The 18,796-nt window shown below is 35.0% G+C and overlaps 1 protein-coding gene across 2 annotated transcripts in view; it reads left to right on the plus strand.

Annotated features, from left to right (window-relative positions):
- The first annotated feature begins 2,955 nt into the window (after positions 1 to 2,955).
- The window catches only part of LOC129273224 (fibronectin type 3 and ankyrin repeat domains protein 1-like), a 32,919-nt gene continuing 17,078 nt past the window's right edge, over positions 2,956 to 18,796 (plus strand). Inside the window, exons 1-2 of one of the 2 annotated variants that reach the window (XM_064107989.1) lie at positions 2,956 to 3,429; positions 10,405 to 10,570. In XM_064107989.1, the coding sequence (XP_063964059.1) occupies positions 3,423 to 3,429; positions 10,405 to 10,570 (173 nt within the window). In that variant the 5' untranslated portion in view covers positions 2,956 to 3,422. Of the gene's footprint in view, positions 3,430 to 4,295; positions 4,359 to 10,404; positions 10,571 to 18,796 lie in introns of those variants that run through there. The other variant, XM_064107988.1, reaches the window with a different exon arrangement.

An 18,796-nucleotide genomic window follows, 5' to 3' on the forward strand; every position in this document is an offset into this window, starting at 1 on the left:
CTGTATTAGTATTCAGATCAGTGATGTTGAGATACAAATCCTATAATTCTCCGCTATTAAAAAAAAAAAGATATAGCTGTTATACCATGTTGAATATAAAAACTACAGTAGAAAATAATGATAATGATGATGGATGATGATGATGATGAAATGATAGCCAATGTAATCAGGGGCGGAACCAGCTTCCGCCAATAGTGGCGCCCGAATTTTCTTTTCACCCATTATTTTCCTCGATCAGCCGCTAAAAGTTCATTTTTGTTTATTTCTTTGAAGTGGTTGTCTCAGTGGCGTAATGAGCCAAAAAATTTGAGGGGGCTTAATAGGGCGTATTGCGCAAAATGAATAAGTTGCGTGTGAGCGAAGCGATCGAGCAAAAATTTTGACATTTTTATTACAAAAATAAAAGTTTTGGGTAGATTTTTACATAACACTCGGAAAAATAGGCCTATATTTCACCCTTATCCCGTTCCTTTTCTCTTTTTTTTCTTGGTCGTGTTTTTTTTTGGGGGGGAGGGGCAAAACGCCCATGTCCTAACAGTCTCTTCATAGCTTTATTCTTATAAAACAACATAAAAGTGTAATAATCTCATAAGCCCTTTTTAATTAGTGCGAGCGCGAAGCTAAACATTTTGGGAGTTTCATGTATTTTGTCCTGAAAATAGAACATTCTGGGCAATGTTTGTAAACCTGAACAAGATGCGTATGAAATAGATAATTGCTGTGAGCGCGAAGAGCGAGCAGAAATTTTTAATATGGGTTCTGGTTTGATCGAAAAAGGACCTTGTTAAGGACGTTTTGCAGTCAGCCATTAAGACAATGCATATTTCAACTATTAAATAATGCGAGCTGAAGAATTTTGACATTCCGACTTACAAAATTGACATTCTATATAAGCATTTTCTGTAATTATTAACGGTATAGGTAAATAACCAAACAATCGATGCGAGCGGTAAAAAAGAGATTTCAGACCTAAAAATGGGACACCCTATTCATGTATTCATGTTTCGTAAATCATGAGAAAGGATGGGTAATTTGGTATCTTCCTACTTCAATAATGCGAGCGCAAAGCGCGAGCATAAAATTTTTGATTTTCTGATCTGAAACTGGAAAATTTTAGCACGTTTTGAATAAAGATCAAGCTGCTTATTTCAATAAGCATGTGTGTGCGCGTGTTTTAGAGTTAGATAGAATCTTGGCAATCTGAATACATTTCTTTTCTTATCATGAAAATCAATAATGCGAGCGCGAGCTGAAAATATTTGAAAAGTATGAAAAGGATGAATTTAAGCACTGTGTAGGGGAATTGTGAAGTGGATGTGGATAGCGCTTAATAAATGATGCGAGTGCGAAGCGCGAGACGAAATTTTTGATAAACTGTCATAAAAGGGGGATTTTAACTAGTTTGTTATATATAAAGAATCTAATTATGGAATAAACAAAGACAATATGTAGGCCTACTTATCAAATCAAATAATGCGAGTGCACAGCGCAAAAAGCTGCAAATGATATTCACCACATAAAACGGACATTTTACAGAGCACTTCAAAAAAATTAATTTGTAAATCAAACAAAATATTGAAAACTCGATGTCTGAGCTGAAATATGCTTTGTATATTTACTTCAAAACTTGATATTTTAAGCTACATATCAGCCTATTGAGCAAGATGTGTATCTCTTCAATGCGAGCGGGAAGCGCGAGTGAAAATTTAGTATAGTGACATGAAATATTTTTAAAAATCATTTTCCATGACTTCCCCTGACCTTATTTTATTCACCGTGAACCCTTGTCTCCCTCTTCTTATTTTTCCTCTACTTTTCCTCCTTTCTTTCCCCTCTTTGTTCTTTTTTCTTTTTCCCCCTGTTTTTTCTTCATTTTTTTGCTCCACCAATAGGGGGGGGGGGGGGCGGGCCCCTCGCCCCCTGGATCCCCTATGGGCCTATGGTAATGGTTGTATAATGATAATGTAATGGTAGAGTAATGATAATGTAATGGTAGAGTAATGATGTAATGATAGAGTAATGATAATGTCATGGTAGAGTAATGATAATGTCATGGTAGAGTAATGATAATGTCATGGTAGAGTAATGATAATGTCATGGTAGAGTAATGATAATGTCTTGGTAGAGTAATGATAATGTCTTGGTAGAGTAATGATAATGTCATGGGAGAGTAATGATAATGTAATCATCAATGGCAGATCCACTGCAGGGGGGCACATCCGGCCCGTGCCCCCTACCCCTTATGAGAGCCATTTTTTTTAATGTAATAAAGCCGTTCTTACGGTGAAGTTTGCCCCTCTTTTGAAAGTCACAGCATAAATATATCTTTGGAATATGTCGTTCATACCAAATGATGACTTATTATTATTTTTGGTAACCGTTCTGAAGGTTTCCATAGTGAAGAAGAATAGTGTAGTAGGTTTCACGGTACACCATGTATCTTTCATGGTGTACCTTGAAACTTACTACACTATTTTTTATTTTTGCTTGTCAAATTTTACGTGGACGAAATGATCTTCAATTTTGGGGTGAAAACCTTTTTTTTTTGCTTGTCAATTTTCCTCGGAAAAATATGTGCCACCGCTCCCTTGGAAAATCATGGATCCGCCCCTGGTAATCATAATACATAATAGTACTTAAACCAAGTCACACAGGTGTGCCCCCTCTTTTGAACGTGAAGACTTTTTTTTTTTTGCTTGTCAATTTTTTTTCGGGTATGAAATATCCTTTATATGTGGTTGAAGACCTTTTTTTTTTGGGGGGGGGGCTTGTCAATTTTTTTCGGGGACGAAATATCCTCCGAAAAATTTGTCCCCCCCCCCTTTTGGGAATTCCTGGATCCGCCCCTGCTTAGTGCTTTGAAATCGGCAAATAAAAGGAACGGTATTTTGAAACAGGTTATAGGTCGAAGTGTATGATTATGAAGACAAAAAATAGTCAAGCGAGCATTTTTCTAAAATTTAGGAACGCCCGCTACGATACATGCACGCCAATTTTGCCGTAGCTACGGAGCAATCATCTTGTTGAAGAGCAGTATATTTGGCAGAATATTTCATTTTAGTCCGAAACCAGTGAACCTGTACACAGTTTTCCTCTCAGTTTCTATTGGAAATTGATAACGCTGCATTTTGATGAACTGCCACTTCGATTTGTGATCTTTTTCAACTTGAACGGGGTGGGACTAGTTCCAGAACCCGTGAGCGATCGGACCGATCGGTACGGTACACTCCGAGCGTTCATCGCCTTATCTCTGGGCTGTGTTGCCACTGAGCTACCGTTGTGTGCCAAACCTAGGCCTATTCTTTTCCACTGCACTCCACTGTCTCCAGGCCAGCGCAGTCTCATCAAAATCAAGTAATCTTGTGTTGAATTTTTGAGAATGATAGCTTGAAATTACATCGATTCTCAGGAGATAGGTTACAATGTCAGGTAAGAATAATTACTTTTAATTCTTCATTCATAAAGAAGAAAGACTGTCGCGTGTAACGCCGTGACTAGCCTGGACTCTGGAGGCTTCTGCCTTAGTTTCTGGGGAGTAAAAGTCATCTACTATACGTAAGCTTACTAAGCCTACGTATAGTAGATGACTTTCACTCCCCAGAAGCCTCCAGTCCAGGCTAGCCGTGACCAGTCCAGAGTCAGACTCAGAGTAGCTTTGAGGCGTCTGGGGAGTAAAAGTCATCTACTCTAGTACTCTCTAGCCTACGTAGAGTAGATGACTTTTAGTTTTACTCCCCAGACGCCTCCAGGCTAAGTCAGAGTGAGTGGGGATGTCCTATTCTTATTGAAATTGTCCAGACAAGAGTCAGTAGTCAAGATGCTATGTAAAAGTAATTTCAGAAACTCTAGTTATTGCTTAGACAGGAATAACCGTCGTTTCTGGGGATTTATTCAAAATTTTCTGTCATTTTACTATCATCCCCATTCACCGACAGTACATGTAGTGTGTTAGTGTGAGCTCGCATGTGTTATAACCGTCGTTTCTGGGGATTTATTCAAAATTTTCTGTCATTTTACTATCATCCCCATTCACCGACAGTACATGTAGTGTGTTAGTGTGAGCTCGCATGTGTTATCACATCCTCCCTTTTGTCGATTAACTGTCCAGACTTCGATGTGCTTTTTTACATCGAATTTAAACTCTAGAGATTTATCAACTACAAGATATAAATTTATAATTTATAATAAATTAATTAATGTCAAAGAAATATATCAAAAGGTATGAAAATGGTACTTTACCGATGTTTTCTTGCGACTTGGACACCAGAATCACTCCCAAAATAGCAGCCAAAATTACAATTTTTGAGAATGATAGCTTGAAATTACATCGATTCTCAGGAGATAGGTTACAATGTCAGGTAAGAATAATTACTTTTTAATTCTTCATTCATAAAGAAGAAAGACTGTCGCGTGTAACGCCGTGACTAGCCTGGACTCTGGAGGCTTCTGCCTTAGTTTCTGGGGAGTAAAAGTCATCTACTATACGTAAGCTTACTAAGCCTACGTATAGTAGATGACTTTCACTCCCCAGAAGCCTCCAGGCTAGCCGTGACCAGTCCAGAGTCAGACTCAGAGTAGCTTTGAGGCGTCTGGGGAGTAAAAGTCATCTACTCTAGTACTCTCTAGCCTACGTAGAGTAGATGACTTTTAGTTTTACTCCCCAGACGCCTCCAGGCTAAGTCAGAGTGAGTGGGGATGTCCTATTCTTATTGAAATTGTCCAGACAAGAGTCAGTAGTCAAGATGCTATGTAAAAGTAATTTCAGAAACTCTAGTTATTGCTTAGACAGGAATAACCGTCGTTTCTGGGGATTTATTCAAAATTTTCTGTCATTTTACTATCATCCCCATTCACCGACAGTACATGTAGTGTGTTAGTGTGAGCTCGCATGTGTTATCACATCCTCCCTTTTGTCGATTAACTGTCCAGACTTCGATGTGCTTTTTTACGTCGAATTTAAACTCTAGAGATTTATCAACTACAAGATATAAATTTATAATTTATAATAAATTAATTAATGTCAAAGAAATATATCAAAAGGTATGAAAATGGTACTTTACCGATGTTTTCTTGCGACTTGGACACCAGAATCACTCCCAAAATAGCAGCCAAAATTACAAACGAATGGAGAGTGCATCGACAATTTACGAATGTGATATCGATATTGCTTTCGATATTAATTATTATGCGATCTGCTCCACATGCGAGCTAAACCGCTACGATCACAGGTAGCAGACGACATTCGATATATCGAATAATGACGTCATTCAAGATGGCAACTTGCAAGAAAAACCATCAGCTCAGGTGAAAATGTCTTAGATGAAAGATTTATCGATCATAGGATTTTTATCAATAACTCCGGTCCAAGGTACGCAATTACTTATATTTCCCTGATAATGGAAAACATGAAACTGTAAATTTCGCTTAAAACACAGTTTTAAATCGCGACCTATAAAACGTTAGTTCACTTATACGTTGGATGTACGTACGGGCCTCCAAGCTCTTCAGTCTATGTATTGGTGAGTGGAGCCAACGTAGTTCAGCAGAACAACCAAAATACAGAGACTGAAGCTTTTGGTCTAGTTATTGCTCTGCTATAGTGCTGTAGCCGAACGGAACGGAAGTTCACCGAACTGGACCGAACCGAACACAAACATGAGAAAGGCTAGACCAAGAGCTTCGGTCTCTGTTATGCATGTTGGTTGTTCTGCTGAACTCCGTTGGCCGAAGTTCTAACTCAATCTGTACAGGGACTCAAATAGCCATATGTTTATGTATTAAGTTTGGATAAACCCACTCACACGTATTGTGAGGTTAGTATTACTTAGTGCGGTATATATGGGATAAACCAGGCAGTGGGAGTTGCGCGACAGCCGAAACAAGTCACTGTTTTTTCCCCTTTTAAGTATATCCTGTTTTGGTGCATTTCTTTATTTTGGACAAGTTATTTTTATGACAAAAATTGATGAGCCATGACGGGGGGATTTTGCATTGTTAACCCCCTAATGGTGGCTGCACGATAGCGAGCCATCTGTGTACGAGGAGAAATAAAAAAAAATAATGTCAAAAACTCCTCTAAACAGACGGCTGCCAGCTGTCTAGAGAAGGGCCTGGTTTGGTGGTTCTGTAAAAAAATTTAGGCACATTGATTTTACCAAGTACTCAACGGCAGGGACTCCATAGATTTAAGTATGAAATGAAAAAAATTATTGGTAAGTGTACAATACGAATTCCACACAAAATGTTTTTTTTATCTACTATGAAAGCTCCTGTCTCGTCTTTGATTGAATTGTTTTCAATTTCAGAATCTTTTTATAAACATGGATAAATTTTTTCTTCATAAAATGAGGGGACACTTGAAGCTAAACTCGGTATAAAAGTGTAGTTGAATTATGTATTGCCTCAATCGATCATGATTGTAATCGGTCCTAATTGTTTTGTATTTAATAAAAGAAAAAGACAACAAATTCCTTCCTCGTAACTGACAAAGTATGAAAGCTTCGAACTTGTCTTAGATTGAATTTTTATCAATATCAGAATTTTTTATAAACATGAATTAATTTTTTTCTTCATGAAATGAGGGGTCATTTTAAGCTTTTAAACTCGGTAAAAAAAGTGTAGACCTAATTGAATTACATATTGCTGTAATCGATCGTGATTGTAATCGTTCATGATCATTTTGTTTTTAACAAATGAAAAAGACGACATAAATTCTGTCCTTGTGACTGATAAAGTAATGGTAAAGTATTTATTTCACCTTCTGAAATGTCCCTATTAATAATAATATCAATGAAAATACAGAGATGAAAGAATGGGGGTAGAAGAAACAGAAAATTCAAAGCAAAGCAATGCGTGTTCCGTTTAATAAATATCGCTTTTCAGAAATAGTAGATATGGAAGGTTGAAACAGGAAGTTCAAACAACCTGCTCTTAATAGCTGCTATTATACTGGTAAAATTCATATTCCGAATTTGAAATGTTTTTCCATTGTCAATATTTTCTAAGTGGTTTAATCTGGTCAATTACTGAAAATGAAATGATAATTTATCAGTTCCATCTTGGTTCTGAAGATCAACTCCAAGTGATTTCACAATACTAAAATATACGGTATAGTCTCATGTACTCATTTTCATGTTGGAAATGTGTTTGAAGTCACATAGCGTCAATCTTTTAGAACCAAGAATCGACTGATATTTATCTTTTTAGAGTAATTGATTGACCAGATTTAACTACTTTTCAGAAAATATGGAATGAGGGGACACTTGAAGCTAAACTCGGTATAAAAGTGTAGTTGAATTATGTATTGCCTCAATCGATCATGATTGTAATCGGTCCTAATTGTTTTGTATTTAATAAAAGAAAAAGACAACAAATTCCTTCCTCGTAACTGACAAAGTATGAAAGCTTCGAACTTGTCTTAGATTGAATTTTTATCAATATCAGAATTTTTTATAAACATGAATTAATTTTTTTCTTCATGAAATGAGGGGTCATTTTAAGCTTTTAAACTCGGTAAAAAAAGTGTAGACCTAATTGAATTACATATTGCTGTAATCGATCGTGATTGTAATCGTTCATGATCATTTTGTTTTTAACAAATGAAAAAGACGACATAAATTCTGTCCTTGTGACTGATAAAGTAATGGTAAAGTATTTATTTCACCTTCTGAAATGTCCCTATTAATAATAATATCAATGAAAATACAGAGATGAAAGAATGGGGGTAGAAGAAACAGAAAATTCAAAGCAAAGCAATGCGTGTTCCGTTTAATAAATATCGCTTTTCAGAAATAGTAGATATGGAAGGTTGAAACAGGAAGTTCAAACAACCTGCTCTTAATAGCTGCTATTATACTGGTAAAATTCATATTCCGAATTTGAAATGTTTTTCCATTGTCAATATTTTCTAAGTGGTTTAATCTGGTCAATTACTGAAAATGAAATGATAATTTATCAGTTCCATCTTGGTTCTGAAGATCAACTCCAAGTGATTTCACAATACTAAAATATACGGTATAGTCTCATGTACTCATTTTCATGTTGGAAATGTGTTTGAAGTCACATAGCGTCAATCTTTTAGAACCAAGAATCGACTGATATTTATCTTTTTAGAGTAATTGATTGACCAGATTTAACTACTTTTCAGAAAATATGGACATTCTAAAACATTTCCTATTCTTTGGATTATGAATTTTACCAGTATAATAATAGTTGAGTGGAGGTTGTTTGTCTACTGTTTCGACATTCCCGATCAACACTTTCCGATCAGAGAAGCTGCGTTTGCAATGCCATTGTAATCAATCATAATCATATCTACATGAAATATTCATTAAAAAAAATATCATGTTCTTTGAAATTCTGTTTCTATCCTCATTCTCTCATTTTCAATATTTTCTTGGTATTTACATTTCATTTAAAAATGAAAGTAGAAATGACTCTTTTGTTTAACAAAAAAATAAATAAAAGAAATTCATGCAACAATTTTTATAACAATTTTTTAGAAACAAAATTTATTATAAATGTATGACAGACCTTTGTTGCAACAAACTGGCTGAGTGTTGGCGATCCTTTACTTTATACATGTATGTTTATAATTCAATTTGGCATACATTGCCGAACCCTGCCAAACCGAACCCGAACATGCCGCCTGACTCGCAGCACTACTCTGCTATACATTGTAACTCCACACACTAAGAACCCCCCCCCCAAAAAAAAAAAAAAGAATTGGTTGGTTGCACTCCTGTTTGCTCTTTTTTAAAACAGGGCTTGTCAGTCATATTTTTTCTTTAAAAAAATGAAGGTATTTTATTCAGACAATAGATATTATTTCTTCATAAAATTAGACTATGGAAAAATTTCCCCCTTTCAGTGTTTTGATAGGTCAGCTGATTGCAAACAAGAGAATAGAACAGGTGTGATTGTAAACTTCTCTTATTGGAAAAATACTCTGTTAAAAACATAAGTAATTTAGTATGATATAATTTTTTAATACCTTAGTCCTTAAAGCCTGGAGCAAATTGTCCCAGGTGCAAATGTCATGTGATCATCTTAACATCCACTCTGATTTTAGTATACAAATTATCATTAACATTTTCTAAGCAAGAATACTGTTCAAGCCTCTATGGAAGTTTGTTTGATGAATATTTTAAACCTTTTTTTTAAATGAAATTGTTATTTTCATAGAAATAAGTGTAATTTTATCGAGGTGTTCTTTTTTTAAAGGAAAGTACACCCCAACAAAAAGTTGATTTGAATAATAAGAGAAAAATCCAACAAGCATAGGCTAACACTGAAAATTTCATCAAGATCAGATGTAAAATAAGAAAGTTATGACATTTTTAAAGTTTCATTTAATTTCACAAAACAGGCCTACATGTAGGCCTATATGCACATCCTGGTTGGTATGCAAATGGGGGGACTGACATCATCCACTGACCACTCACTATTTCTTTTTTTATGAAATATTAACTATTTTAATTTTCTCTTCATTGTCATGGGAAACAACGTTTTAAACCTTTCTGAAATGTGGAATTGCCATTATTTTATCATTTTATCTTTCAGTCAAGTTGATCATTACTGTCAAATCTGTAAATATTGAAATATTGTATAATTCAAAGTTCAAACAATAAAATACAAAAGAAATAGTGAGTGAGAGACATCATCGACTCTCTCATTTGCACATCACTGAGTTGCGCATATACCTGTTTTGTGAAAAATAAGCAAAACTTTAAACTTTTATTTTTACATCAAATTTTGATGAAATTTTAATTGTTATGCATGTTTGATTTTTCTCTATTTATTCAAATCAAATTTTTTCTTGGATGGACTTGACCATTAAAGTATTTGTTGATACTATGGGTGCATCGTCAGCTCTTTCTGCAGATTGTATTGATATCGAGAGACGTCTGGCTAGGAAGCCTTTTATGAAATGGATTTAGAATGATTTGGGTGAGAATATTGTTGGTTTCCGGAAACGTGCCCTCACATTTCATCCCAATCACAGACTGGCTAAACAACATTAGTGAGGGCCTCACTAATGTTGTTTAGCCAGTCTGTGATTGGGATGAAATCCTTGTTTGAAGTCCCAAGAAAGTTCTGGCTCTGAGGCTGTATCCTAGACCTAAAGAAAAAAAAAGTATCCTTGGCCTCAAACTGTAGTGTATAGCAAGTTAACCACAGATAGCTGTTGAGAAGTCCACTTGGCAAGAGACCTTGTCTTGCTATATTCACTTCCATCTAAGCTTTTTTAAATCAACTCAACAATATAGTTTTGTCGCCATGTTAACAGATAAACTCGTACGTGACACTCTTAAGCTTCTGTAAACACACTTTGCAGTCACCTCCTCACAGTTGTTCACTTGTTTTTATCTTGTAATATTTTCTTTTATTCATTTTTCACTGCAGCACCAAAGAAACCAGATCCTCCCGTGGTGGGTAAAGTAACTCATCACAGTATTGAATTATACTGGGATGCAGCGGCCAAGCAGGACACAGTCTCTAAAGGAGATGGAAGACTCCGCTACATCATCCAAGAATCAGACCAGACACAGGGATGGGGAAATGTTTACACGTAAATATCTCTCTTTGACCTCTTTATTTTGTACTCGATTGAAATCCCATGGGAGACAAGACAAGAATTTTAGTTTACAGGAAAGTATCTCTTATTAGAGAAGAGAAAAGAAGTGTTTACATTTACATCTGTGTGACTTTCATTTGATAAAAACCCTTAGCCTTAGGGGAAAAGAAAAGGAATGTGTACACATTAATATCTCTGTTTGACATTTTTCATTTTCAATGGGATAAAATCCTTAGGTGACAAGAAAATGAATGTTTACATGTAATATGTCTAAATTTTAGTTTCATTTGATAGAATCCTAGGAGACGAAAAAATTATGAATGTTTACACTTAAAGTCTAACTCTGGACTTTTTTAATTTCCACTTTATAAATCCTCAGAGACAAGGAAAGGGGCAATTCTTGCAATTTTATTAAAATTGTAGACAGTTTTCATAGAGATTTAATAGTTGTCTCTCTAAATTTAAGCAGGTTTGGCTATAAATACAGTTTTGAAGAATTCATAATTTTTTACCCCCAAAAGAAAGGCGCTTTTTTTGCCATGTACTTCTGTATTGACATGTATCTAACCCAATCAAAGTATTTTGTACAGGTAATAGTTATATTTTAATTTCGATACCAAGCTTGTTTTGACTTATTTGTAGGCAGAGGCAAAGCACCACTAGTTCTTTGTATATTTTTATCCTGATTATGTAGGCCCTATACTTGTGAAAATACCTGCACAGTATTGTTCATTTGTATTTTTTGCTACACTGTACATACACCATGCTCAAAAGGGTTCACAGGTCACGATATGAATAGTGCCTTCAAAATTCTATTTTATTGAGATCCTTGCTATCAAACTTTGAATGAAAGGGGAGCGACTACATTTATTTAAAATGTAGTTTTTGTCTCACCTGCATAGCAGAGTGAGACTATAGGCGCCGCTTTTCCGACGGCGACGGCGGCGGCGGCGGCGGCGGCGGCGGCGGCGGCGGCGGCGGCGGCGGCGGCGACGGCGGCGTCAACACCAAATCTTAACCTGAGGTTAAGTTTTTGAAATGACAGCATAACTTAGAAAGTATATGGACCTAGTTCATGAAACTTGGCCATAAGGTTAATCAAGTATTACTGAACATCCTGCCTGAGTTTCATGTCACATGACCAAGGTCAAAGGTCATTTAGGGTCAATGAACTTAGACCATGTTGGGGGAATCAACATCAAAATCTTAACCTAAGGTTAAGTTTTTGAAATGTCATCATAACTTAGAAAATATATGGACCTAGTTCATGAAACTTATACATAAGGTTAATCAAGTATCACTGAACATCTTGCATGAGTTTCACATCACATGACCAAGGTCAAAGGTCATTTAGGGTCAATGAACTTTGGCCGAATTGGGGGGTATCTGTTGAATTACCATCATAACTTTGAAAGTTTATGGATCTGATTCATGAAACTTGGACATATTAGTAATCAAGTATTACTGAACATCCTGTGCAAGTTTCAGGTCACATGATCAAGGTCAAAGGTCATTTAGGGTCAATGAACTTTGGCCAAATTGGGGTATTTGTTGAATTACAGCCATAAATTTGAAAGTGTGTTGGTCTAGTTCATAAAACTTGGACATAATAGTAATCAAGTATCACTGAACATCCTGTGCGAGTTTCAGGTCACATGATCAAGGTCAAAGGTCATGTAAGGTCAAAGAACTTTGGCCACGTTGGGGGTATTTGTTGAATTGCCATCATATCTCTATAAGTGTATTGGTCTAGTTCATAAAACATGGAAATAAGAGTAACCAAGTATCACTGAACATCTTGTGCGAGTTATAGTAGTTTTCAAAATCAGCACTGCTGCTATATTGAATCGCGTGATGCAGGTGAGACGGCCAGAGGCATTCCACTTGTTAACTTATTGTATCACATTACACATTTGATATCATTTTCTATAGCACGATGTGAATGTGCTTTCTATTATCAGACTAGACAACAGTGCTGTTATTGACATTATGCTTCCTTAGCAACTGACCCGATTTTGAGTGTGCATGTCCTCATATCTTCAATGTGACGATCAATATCTTGATCTCTATCAGTGATTATTGTCTAGAGACCTGTATGTAAGGAGGCCATATGCCTACGCAGCTTGGCAACGCCTAATAGGCAATAGGAACTGTTTTTCTTAGTTTATTGATGTCTCTTTCCATCCTATTTTCCCAATAGTGGCGAGCAGTAGCTACAAGGGTTGTAGGCCTACATGTATATAGAGATTCCATGTCTGTCTCAACCCACAAATAATATTTTACATAAAATTGAAATTTATCCAGAATGTGCAAATGAAATAAATTTGAGGGGGATAAGGATAAACATAAATACATGAAAAATAAGAAAGAAGTTCAGCACGCTGAACCATAGCTTTGCAAAAAGGACCACAAACAAAAAAATAATCTTGCTTCAATCTCTTAAAATTTTACTAGTATTTTATCATGCCTTTGTCACTTTAAATAATTAATCTCAATTTTTATTCTATTTTATGATAGGGTGAATACCCTTTCCATGCAGCATGCGCACATTGCTGTTTAAAAGTGAATCCTTTTCTCTTATTTTGGCAATTTTGATACCCTCATTTTACCCGATCATGAAAAATAACCCTCATATGATTTTCTTGTGTGCAGTGAGTTGCATACTTATCTTTTGGCAAAATTAGGTTATCACAAAAGTTACATCACTATTGTGAATCTGCCTATTAAAATTGCCAATCTTACTTTCCTGTAGATTTATACTTGTAGTACCAGTGCGGAAAGAAAGGCATAAATTTACAAGTGCTTTATTTTGTTTTCTGAGAGTCAGGATCTGCTTGAGCAGAGTTACACACTAGTATTATCTGTGAACAATGCTTGTTTTTTACCTCACATTTTGTGTGGTCAGTTTGGCATGTCATTGATTTTCCCCCCTAAAGTTATTTGCTTGCTTTCTACCACCCCCCCCCCTCTCTCTCTCTCTCTCTCTCAAAGTATTATTTAGAATACAAGTGTTAGATTAGAATGCTAAATCTAAAATAATAATAATAACTGGATTTATAAAATGCTTTTTGCATGAGGATACAAAGCCCTGCTATTATTACTCCAGCTTTAGCTGTGTTGCCGCTGAAGCATTCAAGGAAGTTACCCATTTACCTCACGTGGGTTGAGTGCAGCACGAAATGAAAGGTACATGTAGTTGCTGCTAATCCTTAAAGTGGGAAGAAAAAATAACACTGTATGTCACTGTTATGCTTTTCACACTGCACATATTTTCTTAACCCTGGGAAATTGGTGGGGCTAGGGGGAGGGGGGGGGGATCTTAGCCCCACCAATTTCCTGGGGTTAAAGGAGAATGAAACTCTTGGAGCAAGTTAGCTTTTGTGAAAGCAGAAAAATCAAAGAATAAGATCAACAAAAGTTTGAGTAAAATAGGACTAGCAATAGAAGAGTTATGAGCATTTGAATGTCGAGATCACTAATGCTGTGGAGATCCTCCCATTGGCAATGCGACCAAGATCGATGATGTCACAGATGAACAACTCTCCCCTTTTGGACACTGAAAATATACCCCAAAACATCTCTGTTTGCTCATTCTAATGACCAACGATTCATCAATGATATAATGTTGTGAAACCTCTGTACTTGTGAAACCTCTGTACTCTCTCATAAAGAGAACACCTCACCTTGTGATAGACTCTGTAAAAGTGAGAATATAAGTGAAATAAGTACTAAAGTAATGAGGGAGTTGTATGTGTGTGACATCACAGATCTTGGTCGCATTGCCAATGGGAGGATCTACATGGCATTAGTGATCTCAATATTCAAATGCTCATAACTTTCTTATTATTCATTCAATCTTCCTCAAACTTTCAACAATATGTTTCTTTGATTTTTCTCTTTGATATGGATTCAGCTGGTTTCAAGGGTTTCATTCTCCTTTAAGCTTTAATAGCCCACTTCGGTTTCACGCAACGTTTTTAAAGCAAAGTGGGCTAGCACGGTAAATAGTATGGTACTATCTGGCCCTGCAAAATAGCGGGTTAGTCGGCTTATTGCAGGAAATGTGCGTAAAATGGTCAAAAATAGTTTTCATATGAAAATGCACACAATTTCAGAGGCTTTTACGAAAATGTAAACTGAATAAAAATCAAACTCCATTATCAAACTTGATATTTTGAATATTAAACTTTAGAATATATCTATTGCCAAGTGTCTATAAAAAGCTGTGCCAGATTTAGATTTTTTTTTAAATGAGGTACTTTTCTAGTTTCCTCAATCCTCATTTACATGCATCGCCTAAATTGGCATTTAAAAAATATTTTGTGGTTTCAATGTTTTTATACAAATTTTGCATACTTGAACGCAGTATCAGCCGATTCTTAAAGACATGGAGTTGAATTTAAGTTACTGGCTAAGGTAACTGTACATGTTTTGAATTTGCTAATAAATTCTGAGTAGACTTTGTGGGATAACACCTCAAAAATACCACAAAGTTTGTAGTCTTTGTGGATTAGCAGAACTGTTCCAAGTGGCTTTTTACAAGTTTACATCCAGATACATGTATGTACATAAGTATACTTGTCATTTATTGCAATGAACACAGCTACTTGTAGTCTTGTACAATGTAGATTCAGGGGAGCGTTTCATGAAAGGACTTGTCAATGTTTCATCCGACAAGTCCTGTTTTATCCGACAGTTATCACGGTAACAGTGCCTCTCAGCCAATTAGAATGAAGGAAAGTTGTCAGATCTGACAATTTGTCGGACAAAAATGTTGATGAAACACTCCCCTGCTTTCCAAACTAAAAGTTAATTGGAATAAATGGAGAAAAATAAAAAAAGCATAACATTATGAGAATTACATCAAAATTCAATGTAAAAATACTTACAGATCAAGTTCACCTTACAGAATAGTTGATTTTATTCAATAGAGAAAAATAAAGAAATATAATCATAATGCTGATAATTTCATCAAACTTGGATGTTATGTTACATTAAAAAAGTTTAAAGTTTCGCTTATTTTTTTAATGAAACGGTTAAATACAAAACTCAGTGATATGCAAATGAGAGAGCCAATGATGTCACTATTTTTTTTTTTTTTTTTAATACAGTATTTCAATTTTTTCAGAATGATATAAAAGGTCCCAAAACTCCCAAATAAACATGAATAATAATAGTTTCTAATATGAATGCTCTCACTGCTGAAATGACATTCAAATATTTTTTTTAATGTGATGTTTGTAGGCTCAAACTTATATGAATGCACCCAGGTACTGAAACTTTCAAATCTTGCCCTACTATTGTTATACAACAAGAATGCGGCAAAGAGCAACGCAAGACTTTTCAGAAAGAAAAGATGTTTACATTGGATACAATGTTTTCAGAAGTCTGACAAAAAAAGTGACTGATTTCTTCACCGTAACAGTTTTGAATTGGTCAAACAGAAAACTTTCAGGTGTCTTATGAGATGAGAATCAAATAAATGAGACAGATTGGTGTGTGGATCTGTAAGGCTTCTCTTTTTATATACAAAGTTATACTAGTCTGGATCAATGTGTACTGTTGTGCTGTACATTTGAAAGAAATTGTTAAAGATTGAAGACATGAATGGCATGCAAAGAAGACTTGAAAGTTGTTCAAGTTTCAACTAATTGAGCTCCTGTGGTAGCTTTATATCAATTTGAAATCGAATGTAAAACAAACAATTGAACAAAATAATGATTTTACGGAAAAAAATGTGACAACATCTTTACCTACATGTAAACATACAATGTATGTGTATAAAAGGTGTCTGCATACTGTTGATCATACATGTTTGTTAAAAAAAGACAGTTCCGAAGCTGAATATTATGTGAATGAATATCATACTATATACATGTATTATTTCTCAGATATTAAATGCAACCTTTGACATAATGTCATTAATAGTTGCATTCAATAATCAAAGAAATAAAGTTTGACTGTCTTTGACACGTAAGGAGAAAGCCCCCCCCCCCAAAAAAACGTGAAAAAACAATGAATCTTTAATTAGCTACATGTATGCTGTTTACATGCAACAGTAAGATGAGAGAATAAATACATTACACAGCAGATAATGATTTGTTTTGTTGATTTTGTTAGGTCTGAATAATTTGGATTTTATCAGGTCTGGCAGTGTCTATTTGTTTCTTAATACCATGGCAACCAGCACAGAGGATTTTTATGGTTGAATTGAATGCGTGTAATATGATGAATTAATTTTACAGCGAGTTAGTGTCAAACATTTTCCTTTTTATTTTCTTTCCTCCATAAAATATATTTTTGAATAATTGATGTACACCATGCAAATGTAACCAGTAAAGCCCTTTTTACACTGGCATTTCATTACCGTAATTTAAAGCCTCACCGATACAGGACTTAGATGTAGAACGGTGAACCAAACATTTTTCAATGCAAAAAGCTGTGATAAAACTAGCAATATAAAGCTTGAACACACATTTAGTCGTGTTATGGTGACTGTTTTTTAGAAGTTCTACCATTTTTAAAGTTTTTGTGTTTGTTGATACATGTACATATACTGAACAGTCACCCCAAAGATATGTGCAGCTTGTGATATAGGATGAATTCTGTAAATTCATATTTTTCAATGGTTTGTGTTATGGTGACCGATTTTTTTGGGGGGGAGGGGGTTGAAAGATGTTGTCAAAGTAAAAAACTGTGTGCAGCTTCTCACATATGACATCACAAAAGAAAAATATTTTCAATTGATTTTTGTCAAACCTTTCATACATTTCACTTCAAACCAACTTACGTCAGGGACTCAAGGTTGACTTCCCCTTTAATTACAGTGTACTGATCAACTAAGCTGTACTTTTCTGTTTGTCCAGGGTCGAATTCCTACAAATGCACAATCAAAGCTTGTAAAAAGAAACAATTGATTTGTAAGAGAAGGGGTTCTTATTGAATAGAGTGAACAATCAATAAATGACAGAATGGTCTGTTACACAAAAGCTTTGATTATAACATTACGTTTGTAGCTAGCAATAAATTTGTTACAAGGAAGTCGTAAATAAATTTGTACATTTCGTAACCACGGAACTATGTTAAAATGTCAGCAGGTGCTTTTACTAATTAATGCCCTTTCATTTCACTGTTCAATACATGAATTAGTTGTATTTGATGAATAAGGTCGGGTCAATTTGAGATGGCTACTCAATCTTTTGAGGATATTACTCTTTTCCTGATAAATTAATGATTGTATAAAAAAATAAAACCACAAAGATTTAAAGGCAAATGAAACCTTTGGAACTAGTGGGCTTGTGTGTGGAAACAACAGAATCAAAGAATAAGATTTAAAAAAGTTTTAGAAAGTAGGAAATATAATGTGAAAGTTATGAGCAATTGAATATTGCAATCACTATATGCTATAGAGATCCCCTTTTTGGTAATGCAACAAAGATGCGTGATATCACACATGAACAACTCTCCCTTTGATAAACTTAATGCCCCCAAAATGTCTCTTTTTGCTCTTATGGTGATACAAACTGTTTATCCATAACTCTTTGAAAATCTGTATTACATGCCTTTCTATAGAAAGAATATATGATCTATTGATAGATGTGATAAAATGTGATAAAATAGGCAGTTTAAAGTGAATATTGTACAAAAGTAATGGGGAAAGTTGTTCACATATATATCTTTGTCGTATTGCCAATTGGAGGATCTACATTACAATAATGATCTGAACTTCAAATGCTCTTACTTTCTTATTATTTTTTCAATTTTTTTCAAACTATCATTAATCTGTTTCTTTAATTTTTTCTGTTTTTGCACAAGCTATCTTGGTCCAAAGGTTTCATATCCTTGAAGAATAAACAAAATTTGAATTACTTGTAAATGATCTAAAATGGAATAAGTGTGTTTCATCATGTCAATTGATTATGATTCAATTGAGCAGAAAGGAAAGAAGACAATTGATTGAAAGAAACTGTTCTTTATACATGTACCGTGACATGTTTTGGTCATTTGGAAAAGAAGACAATGAAACAAAAAATTGCCACAGCCTTAATTGAATATGTTTTTTTTTTTTTTTACTCCAGAAACTATAAGGTATCCAGTGACCTAAGTTTCTCATCATGAAGCATCTTGCTCAATTCTATACTCCACCTTTCTTTCTCTTTGTGGAATAAGTTGATAATGAAATTTTATCATTGCTGTTCTTACTATTTTCCTCAATTAAAA

This window comes from Lytechinus pictus, chromosome 12 (genome assembly GCF_037042905.1).
Source record: "Lytechinus pictus isolate F3 Inbred chromosome 12, Lp3.0, whole genome shotgun sequence".
NCBI lineage: Eukaryota > Metazoa > Echinodermata > Echinoidea > Temnopleuroida > Toxopneustidae > Lytechinus > Lytechinus pictus.